At 36.0% G+C, this 24,888-nt stretch overlaps 1 protein-coding gene across 3 annotated transcripts in view; it reads right to left on the bottom strand.

Annotated features, from left to right (window-relative positions):
* Positions 1-24,888, bottom strand: part of LOC136845238 (uncharacterized) — a 211,881-nt gene that overhangs the window by 2,070 nt on the left and 184,923 nt on the right. Inside the window, exons 3-11 of one of the 3 annotated variants that reach the window (XM_067115326.1) lie at positions 23,333-23,443; positions 22,330-22,610; positions 20,239-20,439; positions 19,469-19,689; positions 17,796-17,910; positions 14,605-14,829; positions 12,779-12,932; positions 5,159-6,983; positions 135-988 (exon numbers count right to left, since the gene is read on the bottom strand). In XM_067115326.1, coding sequence (XP_066971427.1) covers positions 135-988; positions 5,159-6,983; positions 12,779-12,932; positions 14,605-14,829; positions 17,796-17,910; positions 19,469-19,689; positions 20,239-20,439; positions 22,330-22,431 — 3,697 coding nt within the window. In that variant the 5' untranslated portion in view covers positions 22,432-22,610; positions 23,333-23,443. The remainder of the gene's footprint in view (positions 1-134; positions 989-5,158; positions 6,984-12,778; positions 12,933-14,604; positions 14,830-17,795; positions 17,911-19,468; positions 19,690-20,238; positions 20,440-22,329; positions 22,611-23,332; positions 23,444-24,888) is intronic. The other 2 variants (XM_067115327.1, XM_067115328.1) reach the window with 2 other exon arrangements.

The following is a 24,888-nucleotide window of genomic DNA, read 5'->3' as shown; positions in this document are numbered from 1 at the left end:
ACACCCTAAAAGTATACAAATGTACAATGGATACATTAAGCACCACTTAGTTGCTTTTCACATGTGAATCTTAAAAATGACGTGTCTTATATAAAAAGTTACCAATGGAAATAATACAGTAAAGTACTAATTACCAGATGATGAATGCTCCCCAGTTTTATCAGTCTTATGAATCACATTCTTTGCCCAGTCTAAGCCAAATCTCTGAAGTATTTCTGCCATATCAGGGATTGAGGTAATGGATTCACTTGAATTCTTCCTTGATCGAACTGGACTAGATGATGACTGGCTTGAATTTCCTTTAGAACCGTGATGCTCCTCCATTTGTATCCTTTGGTCTCTGCTGCTGCCTTCACCTGGCAATTCTGGAGCCAAAGTGGTATCTTTAGGCAAACTTGGTGTTTCAATAACTACTCTGTGTTGCTCCCGTGAATGTGTTGGCTGAGCCATATCAAAGCTTGCTTTATTTGCTTGGCCTTCTGCTGATACAGTCTTGTCAGGCTTAGTACGGTCATCAGCTTTCCTCAGTTCTGAAGAGGAAGTATGTACACTTACTTGGGATAACGATGATGATGCTGATGATGTCTTTGCAAAGTCTGACAGTTCTGATTTCATGGTTTCTTCTGGAGTTAAGGACCTGAATGTGGTTCCATCTACACTTCTGATAGGATATCTTTTGGTCTCCTGATAATGGATGGGTCCTGTAAATGCTACAAATGAGCTAGCAGTTCCTTCTGGCTTCAGCAAAACAAAATTACTCGCTGATTCCTCTGACTCACTTACCAAATCCTCTATATGACCTCGACATGGAGGTAGGGCTGGCGACCGAGTGGTACGGAAATCTGGTTTTTGAGATATGTTTGGAGGCTGCATCTGTTCTTTGCCCAGTTTAAAACCTTTTCTCAAGGCATCTCCTGATAGTAGATTTTTATCTAGCTTCAGTCCCCTCTGATTATTTTGTCTTGAATTTAAAGATTCATCTGCAGTTCTGAAATTAAGAAAAACAAAAATCACTACTGAATTATATTATATGCTTATCAGCCTGACTGATTCGCATGAAAGATAGTTTATAATAATGGCAAATTCCACTAATACATTGTGTGAGAGAGAGAGAGAGAGAGAGAGAGAGAGAGAGAGAGAGAGAGAGAGAGAGAGAGAGAGAGAGAGAGAGAGAGAGACTGGATTACTGAATTTAAGCTTAGCAAGAAGGCCATTCCATGTGTTTTTAATAGCATTAAGTTTTTAACATCATGCAATAAATTTTTCTAAAATGATCTGTCATTTATCAGCCTGATCACAAACTAAGCATAAATTCTACTTCTTTTCAAAGTTACTGTACTTCCTTCAGTTTATTTGAGTAACAAGGCCATACAGTGCTGTTCCGTAAAAGTGTTTTAAAAACTAAAATTGTTTCTAGAAACATTACCCATTTGATTACACCAAGTGGCAAAATCCTACTTCTTTCAAAAATCACATAAATTTTGTTTACAGGACTTTGCTCTAATAATTTATTTACAGCACTGCATTACGATAACTTGCCCTTCCTTCTCTGTTAAAATATGTACATTGTTAAAAAGATGCCTCACTGAGATGTCTGTCCAGCAGGTATCAAAGTGTGGTACCTTCCTTCCTTCACCACTTTGCATTAAATACCTGTGTGTAAATTGCATATGGCCAATGTGAATTCTAGTCCAGTATATACTTTCTCTTTGTTTGGAATTTGGATGTAGGCAGTCTCCGGTTATTGGCAGGCTGAGTTATCAGCAATCCGGTTTTATGGGGCTTGTCTAGCGACGAAAATCAGCAATTTTTGGCGCCAAAAATCAGCGCCGATCATTGGATACTGGCGCCAATACATACTTAACAAAGGTGCTGATAACCGAAAATCACTGATTTTCAGTTATCAGCGATTTTTGGTTATCGTCACACCGTCAGAACGGAAGGGGACTGCCTGTACCCACTTTCTTACCGAAGTTTCTATATTTTCTCAACTTATGATCTGTCATTATGTTTGCCCATTATTCTTGGTAATAATTTACACCATATTTTTGTATGGTTTTCTTCAAGCTGCCATGCATAAAACACATCTTGGAAAGCACCCAGCTAGCATTGTATTTTTTGGCTACACTGCCAGCTTTCTCATTACCATCAATATATGTAGGCCAGTACCTAAAAGAAATTTATTTGTATATGTTTTCTTGGATGCAGATAAAGGGTTGTTCTGGAAGGTAAGTGGAGCAGGGAAGGAGTTTCCCAGGCTGGGAGTGGGGTGGGAAATTGGGAATGCAGTGTAGGATGGGTGAAGTGAGGTAGGCTGGTGTTTGACTTTACTGGAGCTTTTTGTTTTGTTTTGTTTTTTATGTTTACGCTTTTTCCACATTTTATCAAAGGATATGTGCAGTAATGTACTGTAACTTATAACGAAATAGTACATCAATTACAAAAAAAAAAAATGGGGGGACAAAGAAATATGGTATAGAGAAGGGTTGATTGATTGATTTAATATTCTCCCACATTGGAACAACTAAGGTCAATGACGATGATATCATCTGTTAAGAATGACAAACTTTATAAAAACCCTCAGGACATAATGACTAGATCTTATATTTTGTACAGTATATATATATATATATATATATATATATATATATATATATATATATATATATATATATATATATATATGAATTAAATATATAGTTTTTGCAGAAGACCTGCTTCTGATACAAAACTAATAATGCCACTGGTATCATAAACAACTACAGTACTCCAAGGACTTTGGCTAGAATGTGCCAGCCAATCTCATCTTGAGCCTTGGAGAGCAGGCTTCTCCTGATGTTCCGAACACTGGGAAATTCATTTAGCAAATGTTTGACAGTCAAAGGACCAAGACCCCAAAGATACATGAGATATATATATATATATATATATATATATATATATATATATATATATATATATATATATATATATATATATATATATATATATATATATATATATATATATATATATATATATATATATAAAAAAATTTGAACATTCAAAAATTGGAATTTTTTCAATATGTGGATCTATGGAATTTTGAAGTAATTTCTGGTAAGTACAATTTTATTTCCTCTAGTTTCCTTCTTTTGATTCCTATGACTGAACCTTCATCACGAGAGTGCTTAAATAACACTTATCTTCATTGTTGGGTCATAAAGAACTTCAACTGGAACATTGTAAAACTTGACATTTGACATTTTTTCCATGAGCATATGTGGATTTTTGGTCCAGTTTTTTGTAAAAATTTATTTTGAATAATTTCTTTTAAATATATTCTACACCTGAATCTTCAAAACCCCTGATTGCAAAAACAATAATAATCTTCATTTTTGGAACATGCACAACTAAAATTGAAACATTGAAAAATTTGACATTTTTTCTATACAGTATAAGGACCTGTGGATATTTGGTACAATTTCTGATAAAATTTCATTTCTTGAATTTTCTAATAGATTAATTCTAGGTGATACAACTGAATATATAAACTAAATGAATCTTTATTTTTGGATCATACACAACTAAAATTTAAACACAGAAGTATTTGAAATTTTTTCCATACGTAGACCTGTGGATTTTTGGTGAAATTTCTTGTAAAATATGATTTCCACAAATATTCTTTTTATTCATTCTGCAACTGATTCTTCATCCTCTGAATACAAACAACACTAATAATCATTTCTGGAATATAAACGACTAAAATCGAAAGAAAGAAAACTAACATTTTTCCACACGCGAACCTGTACATTTTTGGTGAAATTTCTTGTAAAATTAGATTTCCTTGAATTTCTTTTAAATTCATGTGATTATTTTATTTTTTGTGCTGAAATAATATTATCCTTCATTTTCCAGTCATACAGAACTAAAACTGAAACACTGATGGTGACTGACTGATTTAAAATTAAATTATCTAATGTCCCAACAGCAAGATAGCAATATGAAATTTTTTTCTGAAAAAATTGTATTTCATTTGGTCTATAACGTATAAGTTATAAAACTAATTAAAATTTTAGACTTAAAATTATAACAGTTCTTAAGAGAGTATACTACTTCTGAAGTAATTTTAACCATTGTATGCCAACAAACCATGGTTTCCTCTCTTTCTTTTTTAGAAAGATTTTCACCAATGAAACCTCACTGCATCATTCTGCACTACTCCCAATTTCATTCTACAGTTTTCACAAAAAAGCTTAACTCTTTCCTATTTCTGATGTTTGTATTAATCTGTGAACTGTTTTTCATTTTCTGTTTGTTTGTTTGTATGCACCCTATCATAAATTGTGTTCAGTACTCCTCTATGATCTTCAGTTTGCTGATGCTCCTACTCATTAACCATGCACTTTACATAAATTGTTAAAAACCAGATCAGGGTAATTTCATCACTGTAAACTGAAAAGGAAGGTTTGGAGCTGAACAAAACTTAGTAAAGCTTTATATGTGATTTACAAATAATGGGAACTAAAGGTTAAAAGCTGGATTCTTGAAATCTGGGCAAAACTGTAAGAAAAATAGGTTCCAGTCAAATTTGTAGCCGACCAACATGCATTACAACAAATTACAAGAATGTAGAATCAACAAAAATTTTATTATTGTCACTGGTTGATGGAAGTTTCTGAACTTTTAAAGCCTTATGAATGTAGTAATTAACTCTTTTGCGCAATCGAGTTTTCTGTACAGCATATCATCAAGGCCACCAAAAATAGATCTTATCTTTTGTTGGTCTCGGAACTTTATAATGCTGTATGAGCCACAGCCCACGAAACTTTAACCATGGCCCGGTGGCGGCCTGGCCTATGCTGTTGCCAGACGCACGTTAATGGCCAACTTTAACAACTTTCAATAAAATAAAAACTACTCAGGCCAGAGGGCTGCAATTTGGTATGATTGATGATTGGAGGGTGGATGATCAAAATACCATTTTGCAGCCCTCTAGCCTTAGTAATTTTTAAGATCTGAGGGCAGACAGAACAAGTGTGGACAGAAAAAAGTGCGGACAGACAAAGCCGGCTCAGTTTTCTTTTACAGAAAACTAAAATGAGTGGCGGTTGGCATTCCAAGCTCTTTCTCTCCAGCTTACAACCCTCACTGACAAAAAAGACATTGCTTTACTTACCGCTCAGGTGGTATACGATTTGATGCAGGTGGGGCAACTGACTCACCCTCCATTACTTCAAATTCTTTAGCTTCTTTCATCAGGGTGCTCTTCCTCAACAGCAGTTCTTGTTTTAATTTTTGAATTATCTGAAGATCAAGAAGAACCCTCGACTCCCGCTGATAGTCTACTTCAAATTGTATGTCACTAGGGGTCACTTCTGCTGCACTTGACACTTCTGTGGATAATGGTGACTCAGACAATTCATTTTCAGAAGTCTGTAGCCTAGAGGGTGTATAATGAACTTCTGGACATGAAACAATGGATTCTGATTCATGTTCAACATCATGGGTAGGCAATGGAGTATTTACTATGGTAATATACGGGCTTGAGCTACTAGAAGTACTTTCAATAATATAAGGGGATGAGCTAATAGAGGTACGCTCAATATCATTCAAAGGAATCCTTGGAGCACTGTGATTTATGCTAGGAATGTTTGGCAACAAACTGCAGTGTGTTACTATTCCTGGAGATCTGCTTAACTTTGTTGGAATCTGATCAATGTCAGGATAAAGAGGCGACGATGGCACCTCAGAAGAGCCTGAATTTGCTGAATGTACTAAAGAACTAAAATCAGTGTCTTCATCACTTGTACACAATGACTGCAATAATGTTTGTAATGTACTGACAGTAAGCCCTGAACCTTCAACAGAAGAAGCTGATATTTGCATAAGTTCATCTTCTCTTAAACCAAGCAACTTCCTTACATAATGATGTAACAATTCTCGTTTTCTCAACTCAAATTTATCTCTTTTTCTTAAAGGCCTTCGTCCACTACCTTCCCCAGGTCCCATCTCCTGCATGTAAGTAACTGGTGTTACAGTATCGGGAAGTCTTCCACATTCTCTTCCATCAAGAACCCTTTGAATATCTTGTCGTTTCTGTTGAATCCTTTCTAAGTTGTGATTATAGGCCTCCTCAAATCCTGGTGGTGGAATGCATGAAGGAAGACTGAAATATTCAGTGCTAGTACTATGACCTGATGAATGCAGATGGTCAGGATATTTTCTGGCTGATTCCACATGATCAACTATCGTTCGTCTGAAACGTCTGTCTGGGGGTGCTTCAGTAAACTCACCACTGGTGCTGTCACTGCTAAAATGAATTTTGACTTCAATGTCATCTGAACTTCCAGGCAACAATGTTCCTTCTGAAGACGGTTGACTGGATAAAGTGTCGGATTCTTGAATCTCTCTCCTTCTGTACTCAAACTTTTCTGGCATCAAATGTGCAGGCACAGTTTCCTTAAAATGAATATCATTAGCCTGACCATGTCCAAATTCTTTAGGTAACTCCTTGTGATCCATAGGAGGTACTCTTTGATCCAAATGTGGGATTCTTTGATGTGATGATGGAGCTCTGTGATCTACAGGTGGTATTCTATGATCCATAGGTGGTCCTCTATGATCCACAGGCGTTACAATGGAAGCAGAAGGATGCCTTTGAACATGATCCTGTTCTACATCAGTTCCTCCACCTTCTGTTTTACCATCTGGCCCAATAGGCATTACATCTTCAGGCACTGGTTCTGCCTGTGATGAAACACTACTCTCCCTCCTAGTTTCTTGAGACACTACTGTTTTATCATTCACTGCAATTCCTGAGTCATCAGTAGGCTTACCATTCCCTTGTACCCCTTTCTCTCTTGGGGAGCTATGGAGGTCATTAAGAACATTATTTACTATGAGTCTATGTTTTCTAATTTCCTCCTGTAATTCTCTAGGCCCCTGTTGATTGCTGGTATGTGTTTCTGATCTGTCATGAAGTCCAGAGTCATCTGAAGTTTCTGAAAGAAAAAAAAATACATGAGCACTAATACTACACTCTTCTTGATTTTTTAATGATTTGATAAAAAGTTAATCAATTATTCTGTATGGATCAAGAGCACAACTTTTTTAAGTTAGGTACATAAAATCTTGTGTGTCCCTGTTATTCCTAAACTGTTTTCAGTTTGCTCTACAAACATGCTGAACTGTAAAGTATTTCCTGGTCATCATTTCACTGTCATATTCCTGATCAACCTCCACTCACACTGGATGTAAAACTAAATAGTATAAAGGTACAGCCAAGCTACAACTGCAATGTTTCCACAGTGAGTTCCAACACAAAACACCTAGTACACCTTTTTTGGGTGAGATTTGTGGGAGAGAGGGAGAGAGAGAGAGAGAGAGAGAGAGAGAGAGAGAGAGAGAGAGAGAGAGAGAGAGAGAGAGAGAGAGAGACTTCAAGTTAGCATGTTTTTAAATGATAGGCCTTTTTTATTTGTGGTTTGGGAGAGGTTTTGACCTATGATACCGTCTGAATTTTTGTTTTTACAATATTCCAACAGTTTAACAAGGTTAAATGCATGTTATAGATTTGTAATGAAAAAAAGTATAGATCTGTTCCATCATAAACATATTAATTTAACATGGGTTAATCATGTGTTGTTAGCAAATCCAGACAGATCACTCCACTTGTATAAAAAATATGAGAAGGCTCAAATAGGGTAAGGTTTGTGTCTATGTTTCTTTAGGTCCAATCATTAACTAAATCGTTCTGAGTCTTCTGATTGGTTAATGGTTCCCAGTGATTACCAGATTTTTGGAACCCCTTATGATTAACGTCTCTTATTTCTAATCTTCATTTTATATTTTCATTCCTTGTTAAATGTACTCAGTGTTAAGATTAACTACAAAAAAGGTTTCCATTGACTGGCTGACTGACTAATTAATTGACTTGTGAGATCTCGGCAGTCAACCTAAGCACTGGAGCACTTTCAGCCAATTCAGCACTTAGAAGGGAGTTGGAGTGAACGAACAGCAAAACTAAAGGCACGAAACACAAATAGCCATTAACCCTTTAACGCCGACAGGACGTATTTTACGTTGAAAAAGTTGTCTGTCAGGTGCCAAGTGGACGTAAAATACGTCGACTATAAAAAGTTTTTTAAAATATTTGCGGAAAAATACTTATAGGCCTCGTTTGCGAAAAATTTTAAATAACGCGCCTTGAGGGATGCTGGGAGTTCATGGATCACGCTGTTGTTTTGTTTACAAGCGTGACTCAGCTGCGCATGCGTGAATTTCTTTCTTATCCCAAAAGAAAGCATCAGCTAACTCTGCTGAAAATCTCTGAGATTCTTTAGTCACTTTGTCGTAATTTTTGCACAGTTTTCTATTAGCCTTTACATAAAGTTTTATATATGAAAATGTGCACAATTTCATGTAGAATACAACAAAAAATAACTCATGGTTGTAGCTTTTATCAATTTTGACATATTTTCATATAAATCACAATAAGTGCCAAAATTTCAACCTTCAGTCAACTTTGACTCGGCCGAAATGGTCGAAAAATGCAATTGTAAGCTAAAACTCTTACATTCTAGTAATACTCAATCATTTACCTTCATTTTTCAACAAACGAGAAGTATCTAGCACAATATTTCGATTTATGGTGAATTTTTGAAAAAAAACTTTCCTAACATCCGTGCTAACTCTGCTGAAAATCTCAGAAATTTTTTAGTCACTTTTTCGTAATTTTTGTACTGTTTTATATTAGCCGTTACATAAAGTTGTATATATGAAAATGTGTGCAATTTCATGTAGAATACAACATAAAATAATTCATGGTTGTAGCTTTTATCAATTTTGACATTTTCATATAAATCACGATAAGTGCCAAAATTTCAACCTTCGGTCAACTTTGACTCGACCGAAATGGTCGAAAAATGCAATTGTAAGCTAAAACTCTTGCATTCTAGTAATATTCAATCATTTACCTCCATTTTGCAACAAATGAGAGGTCTCTAGCACAATATTTCGATTTATGGTGAATTTTTGAAAAAAACTTTTTCCCTACGTCCGCGGCGCTAACTCTGCTGAAAATCTTGTAAGAGCCTGACACCGTCTCTTCCAAACATGTGTGTGCTTGTGTGTTCGTCGTCCATCGGAGTGGACAAGACAACAAGAGCACCTTGTTTTCTTTCTCTAAAGGAAAGCGATTTCAACCAGACAATATTTCCGTCTGTTTCTCCCTAACCATTGTTGTCTTGATGTATGTACAATCACCACTACTTGCATTGCCATGCAAGCATTCTAATCATGTACTCAATGTTCCAAAGAATCTTCTGTATCAAACTGTGTGTATGTTTCTGTTTGTGAAGACGCCAAACGTCTCGCCACTCTGATGGACGACGAACACACACGTGTTTGGAAGAGACGGCGTCAGGCTCTTACAATCTCAGAAATTCTTTAGTCACTGTCGTAATTTTTGCATAGCTTTCTATCAGCCGTTACATAAAGTTTTATATATGAAAACGTGCGCAATTTCATGTAGAATACAACAAAAAATAACTCATGGTTGTAACTTTTATCAGTTTTGACATATTTTCATATAAATCACAATAAGTGCCAAAATTTCAACCTTCGGTCAACTTTGACTCGACCGAAATGGTCGAAAAATGCAATTATAAGCTAAAACTCTTACATTCTAGTAATATTCAATCATTTACCTTCATTTTGTAACAAACAAGAAGTCTCTAGCACAATATTTCGATTTATGGTGAATTTTTGAAAAAGACTTTTTCCTTACGTCCGCGCGTGCTAACTCTGCTGAAAATCTCAGAAATTCTTTAGTCACACTGTCGTAATTTTTGCAACGTTTTATATTAGCGTTACATAACGTTTTATATATGAAAATGTGCGCAATTTCACGTAGAATACAAGAGAAAATAATTCATGGTTGTAGCTTTTATCAGTTTTGACATATTTTCATATAAATCACGGTAAGTGCCAAAATTTCAACCTTTGGTCAACTTTGACTTGACCGAAATGGTCGAAAATGCAATTGTAAGCTAAAACTCTTACATAATAGTAATATTCAATCATTTACCTTCATTTTGCAACAAACGAGAAGTCTCTAGCACAATATTTCGATTTATGGTGAATTTTTAAAAAAACTTTCCTTACCTCTGCGCGCTCTAACTCTGCTGAAAATCTCAGAATTTCTTTAGTCACTTTGTCGTAATTTTTGCACCGTTTTATATTAGTCGTTACATAAAGTTTTATATATGAAAATGTGCGCAATTTCATGTAGAATACAAAAAAAATAACTCATGGTTGTAGCTTTTATCAGTTTTGAAATATTTTCATATAAATCACGATAAGTGCCAAAATTTTAACCTTTGGTCAACTTTGACTTGACCGAAATGGTCGAAAAATGCAATTGTAAGTTAAAACTCTTACATAATAGTAATATTCAATAATTTTCCTTCATTTTGCAACAAACGAGAAGTCTCTAGCACAATATTTCGATTTATAGTGAATTTTTGAAAAAAACTTTTTTTACGTCCGCGCGTTATGAATTCATGCATCATTTTGTGATAATATTTTCTCTGTGTTGCTTTGATCTTTTTACAATTTGTTATATACCAAAATCATTGCAATTTAGAGTACAATACAACGGAAAAAAAAGCTCATTAGCTTTAACCGTTTTGCTCACAGCGCGATTTGTATACAATTATATATGAAATTTTTTTTCACGCTGTCATATATTCCAATACTTATATATGATAATATTTTTTTCATTTCTGATGGTTGCATACTGAATTTCAGGCAAAGAGAAAAAAAGGAGCCAAAAATGAACTCTTAATCTTAAAAACTAAGCGTGCTGTGATTTTTGAAAAAAAAAAAAAAAAAAAAAAAAAAAAACTTTCCGCTTCGCGCTAACTCCCAAACCCCGCCGGCATACGGCAGACACTTTTGTAAATAGAGGCTCTGCGTTTAAGGGTTAAGTAAAAGACTAAAAAGGAGGTGCAGCTAAGGGTCAAAAGACTGCTGCAAACACCTTCAGTAATGCTTATAGTGTACCATATGAAGTAAAATCACTAACCCCTTCGGGAAGATTTTCAGTAAAGCATCTGCTTAGTTTTGTGTACAGCACAGGCAGTTACAATATTTTCATGGACAGGAGGTAGTTTCAGAAGTTTCTGTAAACAATTTCTTTACGATTTTTACTCACCAATGTAGAGCTCTTGAACCTCTTCAATTTTAAATTTTGTATCAATTTTCTAACTGGTTTTCCCCTCACTGCTGGAAGTCTAATAGTTTGTGTCTAATAAGCAAGAACTGTGAGCTAGTTACTGTACTTGTATCTTTAGATCTGAATATTTCATTTTTATCTTAGCTTTATCAATCTTGTTTCTAGTTGATGATCACTTGTAGGCGAGATTTTCTCCTATGCACAATCAAATAATATTGTTTATTCTTAATTTTACAAAACTTGTTTTCAGACACAGACCTTAAGTAATTTACACACCAACAGTTTACAATGTGAGTTATACCCGTATTGAGTTAAGAATTTTTCACAAGATGTTTTCTAGTATTTTACTGTACTTTATTTTTGCACATGATGTTTTCTTGTTATTTACTTTATATGTGTGTTAGTGTTTTTTTCCACTACCACAAGTATATCGGCCTGCCAGATAAGGATTGTTTTCATAAATGTCCAAACTATAAAGACTAAACATGATGAAGCCTTTACTAGGGGCAATTTAGGCTTATTACTGGTTTATTTCCTTCGCCAGGAATGTTTGCAGCCCTTATCAGATGGCTTCAAGGCACAGCTGCTGCTTCAAGTGGGAGCTTTCTTACTATCACTGCAGCAAAGATTTAGTTATCATTTTGAACCTATCAAGCATTCCTTCAGAAACTTTGGGAATTGCAGCAGAAGTTTCCCAATTCAGTTACTCTTCTCTTTAAATCTATGATCAGTTTTTTCCTTGTTCTTGTTGATTTGGTGTCATCTGGCCTCCCCAAATGACTGTGCACCTACAATCAACCTGGTGCCAGCCATACTCCTGTAGTTAATAGTAATACTATCCTTCCTTTCTAGCTGCAGCACCTCTGTTCCTTCTGAATTAGCCTTGCACAGAGAAGCCTTTACATCGTATTCAGCAGCATGTATGTTCATACTACACATGCATACTAATGCTTGTCTACTCCACCACTACATGATCTTCATCACCAGTTTCGTTACACAAACTTTATCTTCAAAGCTTGTGTGTCTCTTGCTGTGTGTGTGCTCAAGTCGTACATTCACCCAGGTGCACATCCATTAATTTTTCCACTTGCTGCCATTTCCAAGTTAGTATGTCTTTCCCACTCAGACAAGTTTTCACTGCCATATCTTCACTTGCCTTCTGCCTTAAGTACCTCAAGCTCTTGGTGTGTTCAGCCACTTACTTCTACTGCTCGTTTCTTGCCTTCAGAAGCATCTTTGCCTCTTATTTTGAGTTCTTACACCCTGTCTCCTACCTGAAGCCTGATTCCAACCTATAGCCTGAAGTGCCAGCCAAGATTTTTTAAGTACAACTCATGGCCTTATTAACAAGGCTTTCTTGTCAACCTCAAGATTTTTCTCACACCTAACCTCTTGCCAACAGGGCTCATTGGTCTGGTGCCACTGGAAGTTGAGATCTCATTGATTTTCTGGCCATAAATCCTTTCCACCAATGTAGCTACTCCACCAACCATCAAGTTACGGGCTAGTGTTGATACAAATATGATTTTTTAAAGACAAACATAATGAAGACTTCCTTACCTTTCAAATCAGATCCATCTTCTGTTGCGCTGACTTCTACTTCACCTTCCTCTCCTCCAGGCAACTTCTCATTCAAAATTTTTTCTACAGCCAATTCCAAAGCCTGTTGCTGGGAGAGCCTAGCCTTTTTTCTGGCATCCTCTGTCTCAAAAATCTGTTTTGAAGATGAAAGTATTATTTTTATCAGCCTGTAAGGATAAAATACTGGATTTATGTAGCCAGGAAATAGTTTTGGGTATTATCAAGTCACAATACAGTAAAACTTCAAAGATCCAGATTTTTTGAAGATCCTAACCTGATCTGCTAGTTCTTATATACAGTAATCCATTACTATGATGCTCCTTTCTCAAAAGTGTTACAAACTTCACAGTGAAAACACTAACAATAATATTATATTAATAAGAATTAAATATCTTGAATGCCTAATATCTCTCTTATGAGCCCAAAGAGAAAAAACGAGGCCAGTGGTGTACTCGCAAGCACAGCAGCTAACTTATGAACACTGAAAATAGAAGTATTTGGTCATTAATGTTTTGGTTTTGTTGGATGTGTTTAGCAAATTATATATTCTATTTTTAGCAGTATCCTTTCATAAACCTCCTGAGTATACTTCTGATAGATGACTGGAATTATGAAAAAAATTTTCATAGAAATTTACAAAAAATATGGCGTATATTCAAATACTATTTCCACTTTGTCATCTAAATGTGGTCTGATCTGCACATTGATACTACAAAGCTTTCTTCAATGTCTTCTTTTCCTTTTGTTAGCTTCAGACACTGCTCCTGCATTTACCCAGCTGTGAACTTCCTAACTTTTCTTTTTCTCCATTGTGGTGAAAATGGTGTGAACATTGTCATAATCCACTAATATAAGTTAAGTTGAGTATGAACCCTAATGTGCTGACAACTGCCAATAGCCTAAATATGTAGTAGCAAAACAGTGTTACCTACAGTCATGCTGGTTATGGCGCACACAAATAATAGCTGCATAGCTGTTTCTTGATTGGATTGTGTTTTTTAGTTAGTCATTACTTTAAAGATAAGTACAGCAGTACACAGCTTCTCAATGCTCTTGAATACACTAACTTCTGACCTACAGAAAATTTGTTATGCCTAGATTCTACCGTAAATGAAACTTATAAAAATGGCATGTATAGATAAGTCACATTTTTTTAGAAAAATATTTAAGGGTCTGTTGATGCGCAATATCAGATATGTAACCTTACGTGGTACTTATAAAAACCTTTGTAACTACAACCTATCGAAAGAAGTATGTTGCTGGTGCCATAAACAAAATGGAGATTCACTTAAAAACTCAAGTGTAATCACGTTACCACCCGCACTATGAAAAGTGACACAATAAAAGCATGAAAATAAAAAATAAAATTGGAGGTACAGTAATCTATGGTGATCCTGAACTTTTCCAAAACTCTGGGAATCCTTAGGGCATAAAGTACCATAGGTGCATGAGCTAAACTACCTAGGGCCACCTGATTTTTTTTCTCTTACAAGCAGATTAAAGTGTCAAATATTAGTGCTTCACATCTGAACATGCTATTAAAGTAATGAAATTATGATGAATCATCTATAATTACAGGAATTACACAAGTATTCAGTAGTTACTTGCAAGCCTGGATATCTAAGATCAAGAACACTTAAAAGGAAGAAATGACGAACTGAAGTTGATTTTCAAAAATCCATTAAGACTGTGATGAAAACAGTTTGTACCCAAAAATGGAAGTAAAAATTCATTTAAGGAGGATTCATGTAACCAAAAATGTTTGCTGAACTAGAAGTACACAACAATTGCCCATTGGAACTTACACTTTGATCATCTCCTTTCAAGAATCCTGATAGGTAATGGTCCCGGTGTGCTTGATCAAGCTGCTCCAACATACTACGATACTTCTGGCGCAGGCGTTCTTTGTACAGAGCAGTTTTCCCCCTCTTTTCCCTTTCCTTTTGAGTGACCTCCTTTTTGTTCGTTTCAGCTTCCTTTGCAGCTCTCAATGCATTTTCTTCCATCTCAGCTAACTGGTGTGCATTGGGCTGTAAAAGAATTTTATAATTTATCAGAAGGCCTTTTTAACAAATTGCAGAGCAGTACACAATAATGACTAAATTATTTAAATTTCAATTCCAAAAGAAACTGAAATAATAGACTACTATAATTATTTCATATGTACACAATTTAAAAATAAAAAAAAAGAAGGTGAAGAACTGTAACAAAAATTTTTTACAACTAAAACTATATTTTTTAGAAAATATTTTTTCTATACCAACCTTTACTTTTACTTAGCCTACTCTTGCACACGTGTGAAAGCCGAAACTCTCCACTCTCAGTAGAAAAGCAGCTGAAGCAGGAAGTATACGTGCATCTGATCCCTTATTGCAAACTCTTATTTCTTATGTACTCTGAACAGCTCAATCAGAATACACAGATTGCAAGATGGGGTTCTAATAATGAACACACAGTAACGTGTTCGAAATGAAACAATTTTGCTTTATAAATAATTATACTTTTTATTTAGCCTTAATAACAACTTTGGTAGGGGTTATCACAAGTGGAATAGGTTAGGCATTGTGGAGGAATTGTCCACTGAACAGTGTCACCCACACATTATCAATCAGAATGGAAGTTCTTATGTTACCCTGAGGAACAGATCCAGTAAACTGCTCAGTTTTGTACCAGCAGATCCATATCAACAAATGTATCAGTGACTGTACTGGATAAGACCAGTGATAAACACAAAAGCGTTGTGCATACAATGCCAGTTCCACAAGAACAACACTGGACATAATATCACTCAAGATACTAGTCCTTACAGAAAGTATATGCAGTACCTAAGAAAATTCTGACATCATGATCTTCAAGGTCTGGAACTACTTGTATGCAATGAACATCCCACACATGACACTTGTGGAATTATGTACAAGAGAAGGCCTCCCCCATCCAGGATGAGACAGATTGATAAACACAGAACTGCTGTGCACACAATGCCAGTTCCACGAGAACAGCACTGGACATAATATCACTCAAGATACTTGTCCTTCCAGAGAGTATATACAGTGCCTAAGAAAATTCTTACATCATAATCTTCAAGGTCTGGGACTACTTGTACACAATGAACATCCCAGGCATGACACTTGTGGAGGTATGTGCCAGCAAAAGGTCTCCCCTCCTCCAGGATGAGACAGTTTGACACACCAGCATGCCCTACACTTACCAGAGCTTCTGCCACTATGCTGGCGACTCATTAATAACTGATCAGTACTGAGTATGTACACAAGTTTTACAACAGTGGCACGAAAATGCAAAAAGTTATGAAAGCTAGAGTCCAGCCTTTCAATTCAGTTTGCGTGGGTTATGAGGATGAAGAATTCTCATATCCCAATTGATTGCTTGCATATTAAGAATGATTTCCCACCAGTGGAGAGTAACTTGAAACACCAGCTTGCCCTCAACTGCTCTTGGGACCATGGTCAATACTGCTTGGGCCTAATAGTGCCATGTGTACAACCACAAACCAAAGAATATAGATCAGATTGTGAACAACCTGAACTGCTGTATTGAAAACAACCAAGTTTTCACAAAGCAGCAGACACTCTGGAGAACCAAGACCAGTACTCTGAGACTGCTGGGCACCAGCCAAGCATGAGAGCATGTAGCATACAAGCACAGGTAGAGTGTACATATGCCCAGGCCTCTCAGAACTATGTGCACAAAGTTCGAGTGTAGACACTGCATGAGCATGCAAAGCATAAAAACACAGGCGCTATACACACACACTTGCAAGACACAACCACAGAGTGGACGTGGAACAGTTATTGTAAAAATGGCGTCTATCCTGAGTAAGACCTAAGATTATAAACAAAACAATTCTAAAGAATCTGAAGTTTGTAGCCTTAAGGCCAGACCCCTTCTTTCCATAATACATGAGGAATTACAAGGCGAGACTTGTAAACGGACGCAAAAGTAATGACCAAAATAACCACTTCCCCTGAAGCTTGGTCCACAAAGGGAGCAAGACCAGTGTTCCTCCAACTGGAGAAAGAATACTGGAGATACTATTCTGGAAGATCACCAAGGAGAGATTCTTAATCAATCACTTCATGGCAGTTCATAAGATAAGACTGGAGGAGATGAATGAATGACAAGAGGGTAAGAACTCAGACAAGAGTATAGAAGGAGGCAGGCACCATGTTATCTACTCCCACCTTACTGTTTTTCACAAAGCTCATTGCTGCAACTGTGAAGACCTGTGGGATGACAGCTAAAGCAGCTGACAACATCTGCAGAATAGAACCAACAGGCGGTTACAGGAGCAAACAACCAAGTCAGAAGAAAAGATCCTGTACACATGTCCAAGAACACCATCCCAGTGTTGTAAAAGGAATGCAAGAATACCTATATGTTGAACATCTCTCCAGAATTGACCATTATTTAAAAAAGTTGGAAGTGAAGGCCTCAAACCTGCAGGAGACTGAGTGGATACCCAGATACAAGAACACTTGCAATTGGATTCAATGTATCCAGTTCTACACACAGTGACATTCGATGGAATTCGTAAAGTAATATGTTGACTGAAGAACCACTGAACTGACCTTGTTCCAAATATTTCAGTGCATGTATTACATCAGGAATTTCTATGCATAAAAACTCATAAACTGAGAAATTACTTATTGTATATCTAATATAAAAACTAAACTAAGGGTTTAACTTCTATAAGTTCACCACAATGCACCACACATTTGAAAATAGTTTATCAGAATTCAACACATAATGATTCAAATCCTGTGCTGTATTAAAAATACTTTTTAAAATAATTTACACTAAAAATTTTCATCCCACACAAAAATTTTTCTTCAAAAAGCATTTTATGATCAAGTAAGAGTACACTACAGCTATCAGAAAAAAAAAACAAAATTATACCAAATCACACGGAAGCAAATATTTAAAATACACACCTAATATAACACATGGATCAACAGAGAGCTATAAAAAAATCCCTTACTTTTGTAGATATCAACTCCTTTTCGATAACAATATTCTTAGGCACATAACTGGTCGTGGTGAGTGTACCATGTTCATACATCTGAACTGTAGGTACTGGCTTCGGCACAGGTTCTCTGAAAGACACGGAATTAAACTATATAAAAAAAAGATCACTGCTAGTTCAGAAGACCTTCCTCACACACAAGATTTAAGGACTTGAATATTTCAATTTGTGAGATTTGAAACAGATTTTGCACAGAACCTCCTTTACATATTTTCAGTGAAAAGGTTATATGCTAATATTATTAACTGATGTTAAAAAACAAGTTTCTAATGTTAACAGAGTATCAATTCCTTACTGCATTTTAGAACTTATGGAGAATAATGATTTCCTATGGTTTTTATACTTAAAGAGTAATTCTGAATGAATACAGTACAGAATTTCCAAATGCATTACAACTGGCTGTGCAGCCTGCTGTTATTATACAAAGCACTTAAAACTACTCAAGATGCAGTCAAACAAGAACAAGAAGTATGAAATCATAGATACATCTTCAGCATAATATAGAGCTGTGGACTGGCACTCGCTGGGCTGGAGTTCGATTCCCCGGCCGGCTGATGAAGAGTTAGAGGAATTTATTTCTGGTGATAGAAATTCATTTCTCGCTATAATGTGGTTCGGATTCCACAATAAGCTGTAGGTCCCGTTGCAAGTAACCAATTGGTTCTTAGCCACTTAAAATAAGTCTAATCCTTCGGGCCAGCCCTAGGAGAGCTGTTAATCAGCTCAGTGGTCTGGTAAAACTAAGGTAAACTTTTTTTTTTTAGCATAATAATGTCCTTTTACTACTAGTTAATTAACTAGCAGAACTTTTTTACAAAAGGAGCGTTTAACCACTTTATTCAGCAAACTCAGAACTCAACTGGACATATTCTTTAATGACAAATCTCTTTCAAGACTAAGCATATCACACACTGTCTGTCTGTCTCTCACTTCTTGTAAATGATACTGATTGGATGATTACTGTAAGTCCCAGAGCAATTTCATCATGACAGATATTTTCCTTCAAACAGAAGATATGAACTACCTCCAGTTTGTCTCAAGAGAAGTAATTGAGTTTACTCACCTATATAATACTTTGCACACTTGGGCTCACATTAGAGTATCATCATAAACATTTTAATGATAGTTTTCCCCTGTAACAGTTTAGGCATGCAATGAGTTCCCTCTACTACCCTCTGTCTTGTGTACATTCTGCCAGAATTTATATCAGGTCTAGGTCTTCATATATACCTTTTTCTAAACCATATTAACCTTTGAAAATGTCAGTTCAAGGGCACCAGTCTCTTTGCCAACTTCTCATTTGCATTAGGATCATTCCACCAAACTTTAGCCATTGATTTTAACACTTAGTCAACCATTTCAAAATCCCCAGATTAGAATATATATATATACATAATTTAATTCTTGTAAACGACATTACACACAATTTAATATCTCAAACTAATGGCTCCATCCATAACCCTTTTGCATGTGATAAAATTTTTTCTTCCTACCCATATTACTAACAGTAGGGATATGGCCTCTAATCTTAAAGAAAATATACAAGTATACATGTGGCTAACTGTACCTGCTCAACAAAAATCCTGCATTTTCCTTTGATGAAAAACATGAGTATTATATTTTCTTACTTTTGCTTGACAAGAGCCTTTGGTGTTGGAAGTTGTGCAACGCGGCTTGCTCTCAACTTCTCCTTTCTAATGGCGGACTCCCTCAGCTGACTGATTCGATTCTTATCTCTGTCCTTTTCAGCAATGAATTCTCTCTCTGCTCTAGCTGCTTCATGTCCACGTTTGGCTGCTTTCTCTCTGTTGACTGCCATGTTTTCAGCCAGGAGTTCTGCAGCGTCAGGCTGAAAATAAAAATATCAAACATTATCAACCTTCAGTGTATGTTACCAATTTCTGAAGCAGACTAACTGAATTATTTACTTCAATCTAATGGATGGTGTGAATTCCAAAAACCATTCTTTAAAATCTTGTAAAACTAAGAAATGGCAATTAATGCTCCGATACTCCATCAAAAAAACCTGAAATTTTCAAGCAACTTCTATTTTCCTATACAATAACCACCTAAAAATCTTTTCCTTCAACCATATCCACTTTACCAAATATAATGTTCACATAACCCAGTATTAATATAGAAATTTACCTAGCAATGGAATTTGGTGAATTAACATTCACGTACAGAGCAAACAGGCAGTCTTATTAGAATCTGCACTCTACTTCTTAACACAAAATAAGTCCTTTCCACAGGCAAATTTTTGCTTTTAGGTGGTGGATCTTTCACCACCTACTATGAATGAATGCTGTAGCCAAGACTATCACTAAGGTAAGGATGCTATATCACGTAATCCTAGAGTAACACATAAGGTAAACATTTTACTAAAAAAAAGAATTACCTGTTCCTTTGCATGACTATGAGCTTTTCCAAAGGCCTCAAGGCAATCATCATATTCTCTCTGCAATTGTTGAACCTCATTTTCTTTGTCGCCCTGCCACTTCTCAAGAAGCTCTGTCTGTAAGTTCCGAACCACTGCCTCTTTCCTTCGTTGAACAGCACCCCGGACACGGCTGGCTTCAAACCTTGCCTGTTCTCGCACCTGGCAAAACAACGGCCAATTAAGCACACCCAAGAACATATAAAAAGGAGAGCAGGCCACTTCTTTATTGTTTAACAACCTACTAAACTTTTAACAACGTCCTTACCTTTACTAATACGATATATTACTGAACAAGATTGTTTCACCCAAACTCATACATAATACACTGGATAACATATTCATGATCTCTGAGTGTCCCTAATACAATAGTCTTTTGTCTAACATAAAAATAATAGTTGCCAGCTACCAAGCATCACCTGAACCCTCAAACACCAATAAGACACCCTATCTCATTTCCTGCACCTATGGAGTAGTCAACAACTGAGAAGACTACCCAAATTTTTCCTTACTGCAGGAATGCCAAAAGCACTTTATTTAACTTTTGCTATTTCATTTTACTTATCCTTTTCATCTTTATGTGAGGCAGATACAGAGATCTTTTGCCAGTACAGTATTAGTCCAATGAGTTGTTGGTTTCTAGTCATCCAATGACTTTTAGTAAGTCATCATCCATACTGTTTGATAACAATAAATCTTTTTATACAGCAATAGATCAATGTTTTCATAACAGTAGCTGTTAGGTAATTGGTTATCAAGTTATTTCTAATTTGTGTTCGTTAATTTTAATAAGCATTTGGACTACTTTTCTTGGGTCTAGTTCTTCTGTGCTATGTCATAGCAAAAACGAGATGTTATCATTAACTTACCTTTTTTAAACATATCACTCCCTACACAGGGCTCACTTAGTACTTTGAGAATACATTACATTATTAGCCTACTGTTTTGTGCTTTGCTACCCATAGCTAACTTTCTGAGATGGGTCAGTGACCAATATGCTATGTAAAACCTTTCATGTATAACTGTCAACCATTAATAAGCACTCACTTCTACTGTGTAGTGGCTGTTGCAAAAGAGGTATGCTCACTACATCTTGCCACTGAGGTGTGTCAAGGCAAGTCTTCAGACTGATGGTTGCTTTTCTATAGGAGATCCACTGTAGACTAAGCTGGCCAATAATAACCAATGGCTTTCCTAAACAAATTAGGCTAATTAGTCACAGCTTAAGCCAAACTATGTTGCTGGAGTAGGCCAGAATATGGCCACCTAACCTAGCCTAGGCTAATAAACATTAGTATAGGGGTAAAACTGAAGACTAGGCTACTAACCTACTGCAGCATGGTTCTTGCGATTTGGCAACTGTAATAATTACTACCTTTTGCTAATGTTTTTATGCTTATGCTTTTAGTTTTCTGAAAAGAAAACTATTGTGTCGGCTTTGTCTGTCCATCCGCACTTTTTTTGTCTACCTTCAATCTTAGAAACTACTAAGGCTAGAGGGCTGCAAATTGGTATACTGATCATTCACCCTCCAATCATCAAACATAGCACACCGCAGCCCTCTGGCGCCCCCAGTAGTTTTTATTTTTTTTAATGTTAAAGGTAGTCATAATCGTGCATCTGGCAACGATATAGGCCATGCCACCACCAGGCCGTGGTTAAAATTTCATGGGCCTCTGTTCATACAGCATTATGCCGAGACCACAGAGAGATATATCTACTTTCAGTATCCTTGATTTTACGATGTACAGAAAACTCGATTGTGCCGAAGACACTTCGGCGTATTTTTTACTTGTTTTTGTGTATGATATATACTCAGTCTTTTCATGCTTTTACATTAACCCCCAAAAGGGATGATAACAAACACGGCTCCCATTTTGCCCGTAAACTGACAGCTACCGAAGCAGTGGGGGGGCGGCAGTAGGCTAGTTTTCAGTTTTACCGCCACAAGTACCTGGCCTAGTAACATAAGCGGTTGATTAATAAAACCAAACTAAATTTTGAAAAATCATAATGCAACCACTGGTATGGTAACAACAATCGCCGACTCACCTGTTGCAATCGGAATATCCTCCATTTCTGCCTCTCTTCGCGGAGGGCATTTTCGAGCTCGTTGGAGCTCAACCGCAGCGAGCTATGTCCTCTGTTTGACATGATTTACTATAAATCTTCCACATTGCTGAAAAAAAATGTCTTTCGTAAGCTTCGTCCGCGTTCACTTGTTGCTATGACTTCGGACTGTGGGACTGTTTGTTTACTTTGATTTCAAGTTTCCTCCTTGCCTTCTTCTTCTTCCGAGGTTCCGCAAGATTTTGTATCGGTATTGTGGACTTCTATCGTCAATTAATCAAATCTCAAGTTCAGAAGGAAGCAATATGACCCTATATACTGTATTCTATCGGTAAAAATTGTGTTTTTCCTACAAATAGGGTACATTGTTTTGGTCTATACAGGTATATTAAGTTCCTACAACTAGGTTACTACTGTAAGTTTTTGTCTATATACTGTATTAATAGAGTAAATTTTGTATTATGTAGGTAGAAACTGTTATCCCCACAACTACTAAGTTTTTGTCTATAAAATACCCATTAAGAAAGTAAATTAGTTTCAGGAAGATCAGATACACATTTCAATTCTCAGTGTCTGCAGGCTTTTGTATAAACAAACTGGGTTAGTCCCAAAATCGTAATAAATAATTTATACACTATTTCATCCAAAAACAATGACATTATAAAAATACATCTTTGCGATATTCCATTATTTCGATAGGTTTAGGATATTTACTACCTGAAAATCTGATAAAACAAACAACGATATTTTCAAATTATCGTAATTTGTTCTCATTCTACAAATCTTTGGAATTATGTGAACAAAGCTGCCAAAATAGAGAATAAAAAAAATTAAAACTCTTCGATGAAGTAGATATTCTGGTAAAAAGTTGAAAAGTATAAAACACGTCTAAATCAAGTAAATGTTAAAATTCGAATACAAAAAATAAATACAACGTGATTTTAGGAAGAAAACGTGGAAATAAATTCCACTTTCGGGCACATACCATATCACAGAAGTGGAAGCTGACCTATACAATGAGATCTCCGGGTTTCCAGTCCCATGCTACCAGGCGTACATGTGACGCAGTTGCACGCACGGAAGCAGACGTTATGCTCTGTAAACAAAATTTGACTTCATATTTTCGAAACTTAACTCACTATCGAGAGCAGTTTACTGAATTAAAATAGATGGTTTTCTAGGTTTTTTTTTTTCAATGAAAACAATACTATAATAGCTGTTTAGCTTACTGTCCGCCTTTACCAAATTTAAGCATTTGCTGTCGATTATTTCTGTGGTCGAGATTGTTTTGCAGTTTATAATATTCTTGCATGAGTATATTTTTGCCTAAATAGCACTTTTAAAATATAGATTTTATCTAACAGCTTATTAAACTACTCATTTCTTGATGAACAGAAATACTTTATATATACTATACAAGTGTTCACTTCATGATTAATTCATGCTTATCACAGTAAAGAAAAAATATCAGTATCAACTGTCTCTACTTTGGCCATGTCCTTTATCATATATATATATATATATATATATATATATATATATATATATATATATATATATATATATATATATATATATATATATATATAGAGAGAGAGAGAGAGAGAGAGAGAGAGAGAGAGAGAGAGAGAGAGAGAGAGAGAGAATTATAAGAACACATCTATGAACTTTCTTCGAATAATGGAATAATGGTAGGTCATAAAGAGTCAAGGTATGTATTTTATTGCAGCTGCTTTACCACAAATTATGTCTTTCGTCTGAACCTAAATGCTTAAATTATTAACAGAAGGAAAGCCTTATTCAGAATGACTCTAAATGTATAAATATTCAGTGCTATGTGGTATGAACTAAATCTACTGTTTCTAGTGTGATTAGTCTACCTGACTGATAACACTAAACTGACCAAAACTAGCATTTCTCAAAGATTTTGTTACAACAAATTCTAACAGTGGCAATGGTCGCTCTTCCATTTTTTTTCCTACCCGACCTCAGTGTCACATATATCTGAAGAATAAAAACAAACCTACTCCCGTTGATTCTGTTTTTAGTCTCGTCACCGAGAAGGCCACTGTAAAAATTCATTTTCGATTTTCATATTTCCGTATCGTAGTCACAATATTGTGCAATTAGTCGTTATTTTCTTCCGCAACTATGGCCAAATTTGTGTTATAATCGCAGACAACGCTCTCGACTTCTGTTGGAAAATCGACGGAATTACTTCGTTTGGTTCATCAGAATGTTAAAAATGACTGCCCATCAACTAACGGTCTCCATAGATCTTGCCTAGCAAGCGTGTCAAAATCCTCGCTGTGACGGTCGTTGCTAAGGAAGAGGGACATTAAAACAACCATTCGATCCCGTCGATGATACCAAGTTGTGCGCAAACTATGAGCAATAATGTCCGAAGAAGTCATTCGTTCATTCATTTCCAGTCCGTGATTACTCGATGGTGTCGTAGCGGGGCAGTTAGCGTTTTTGAATCCCATCTTCAGTTTTGGATCACAAATCATTGAGTGGAAAGCGTACCCAAAAACATTAAGG

Source organism: Macrobrachium rosenbergii, chromosome 13 (assembly GCF_040412425.1).
Source record: "Macrobrachium rosenbergii isolate ZJJX-2024 chromosome 13, ASM4041242v1, whole genome shotgun sequence".
Classification (NCBI taxonomy): domain Eukaryota; kingdom Metazoa; phylum Arthropoda; class Malacostraca; order Decapoda; family Palaemonidae; genus Macrobrachium; species Macrobrachium rosenbergii.
The sequence above is the reverse complement of the archived record's forward strand: the minus strand, read 5'-3'. Positions and strand labels throughout refer to the sequence as shown.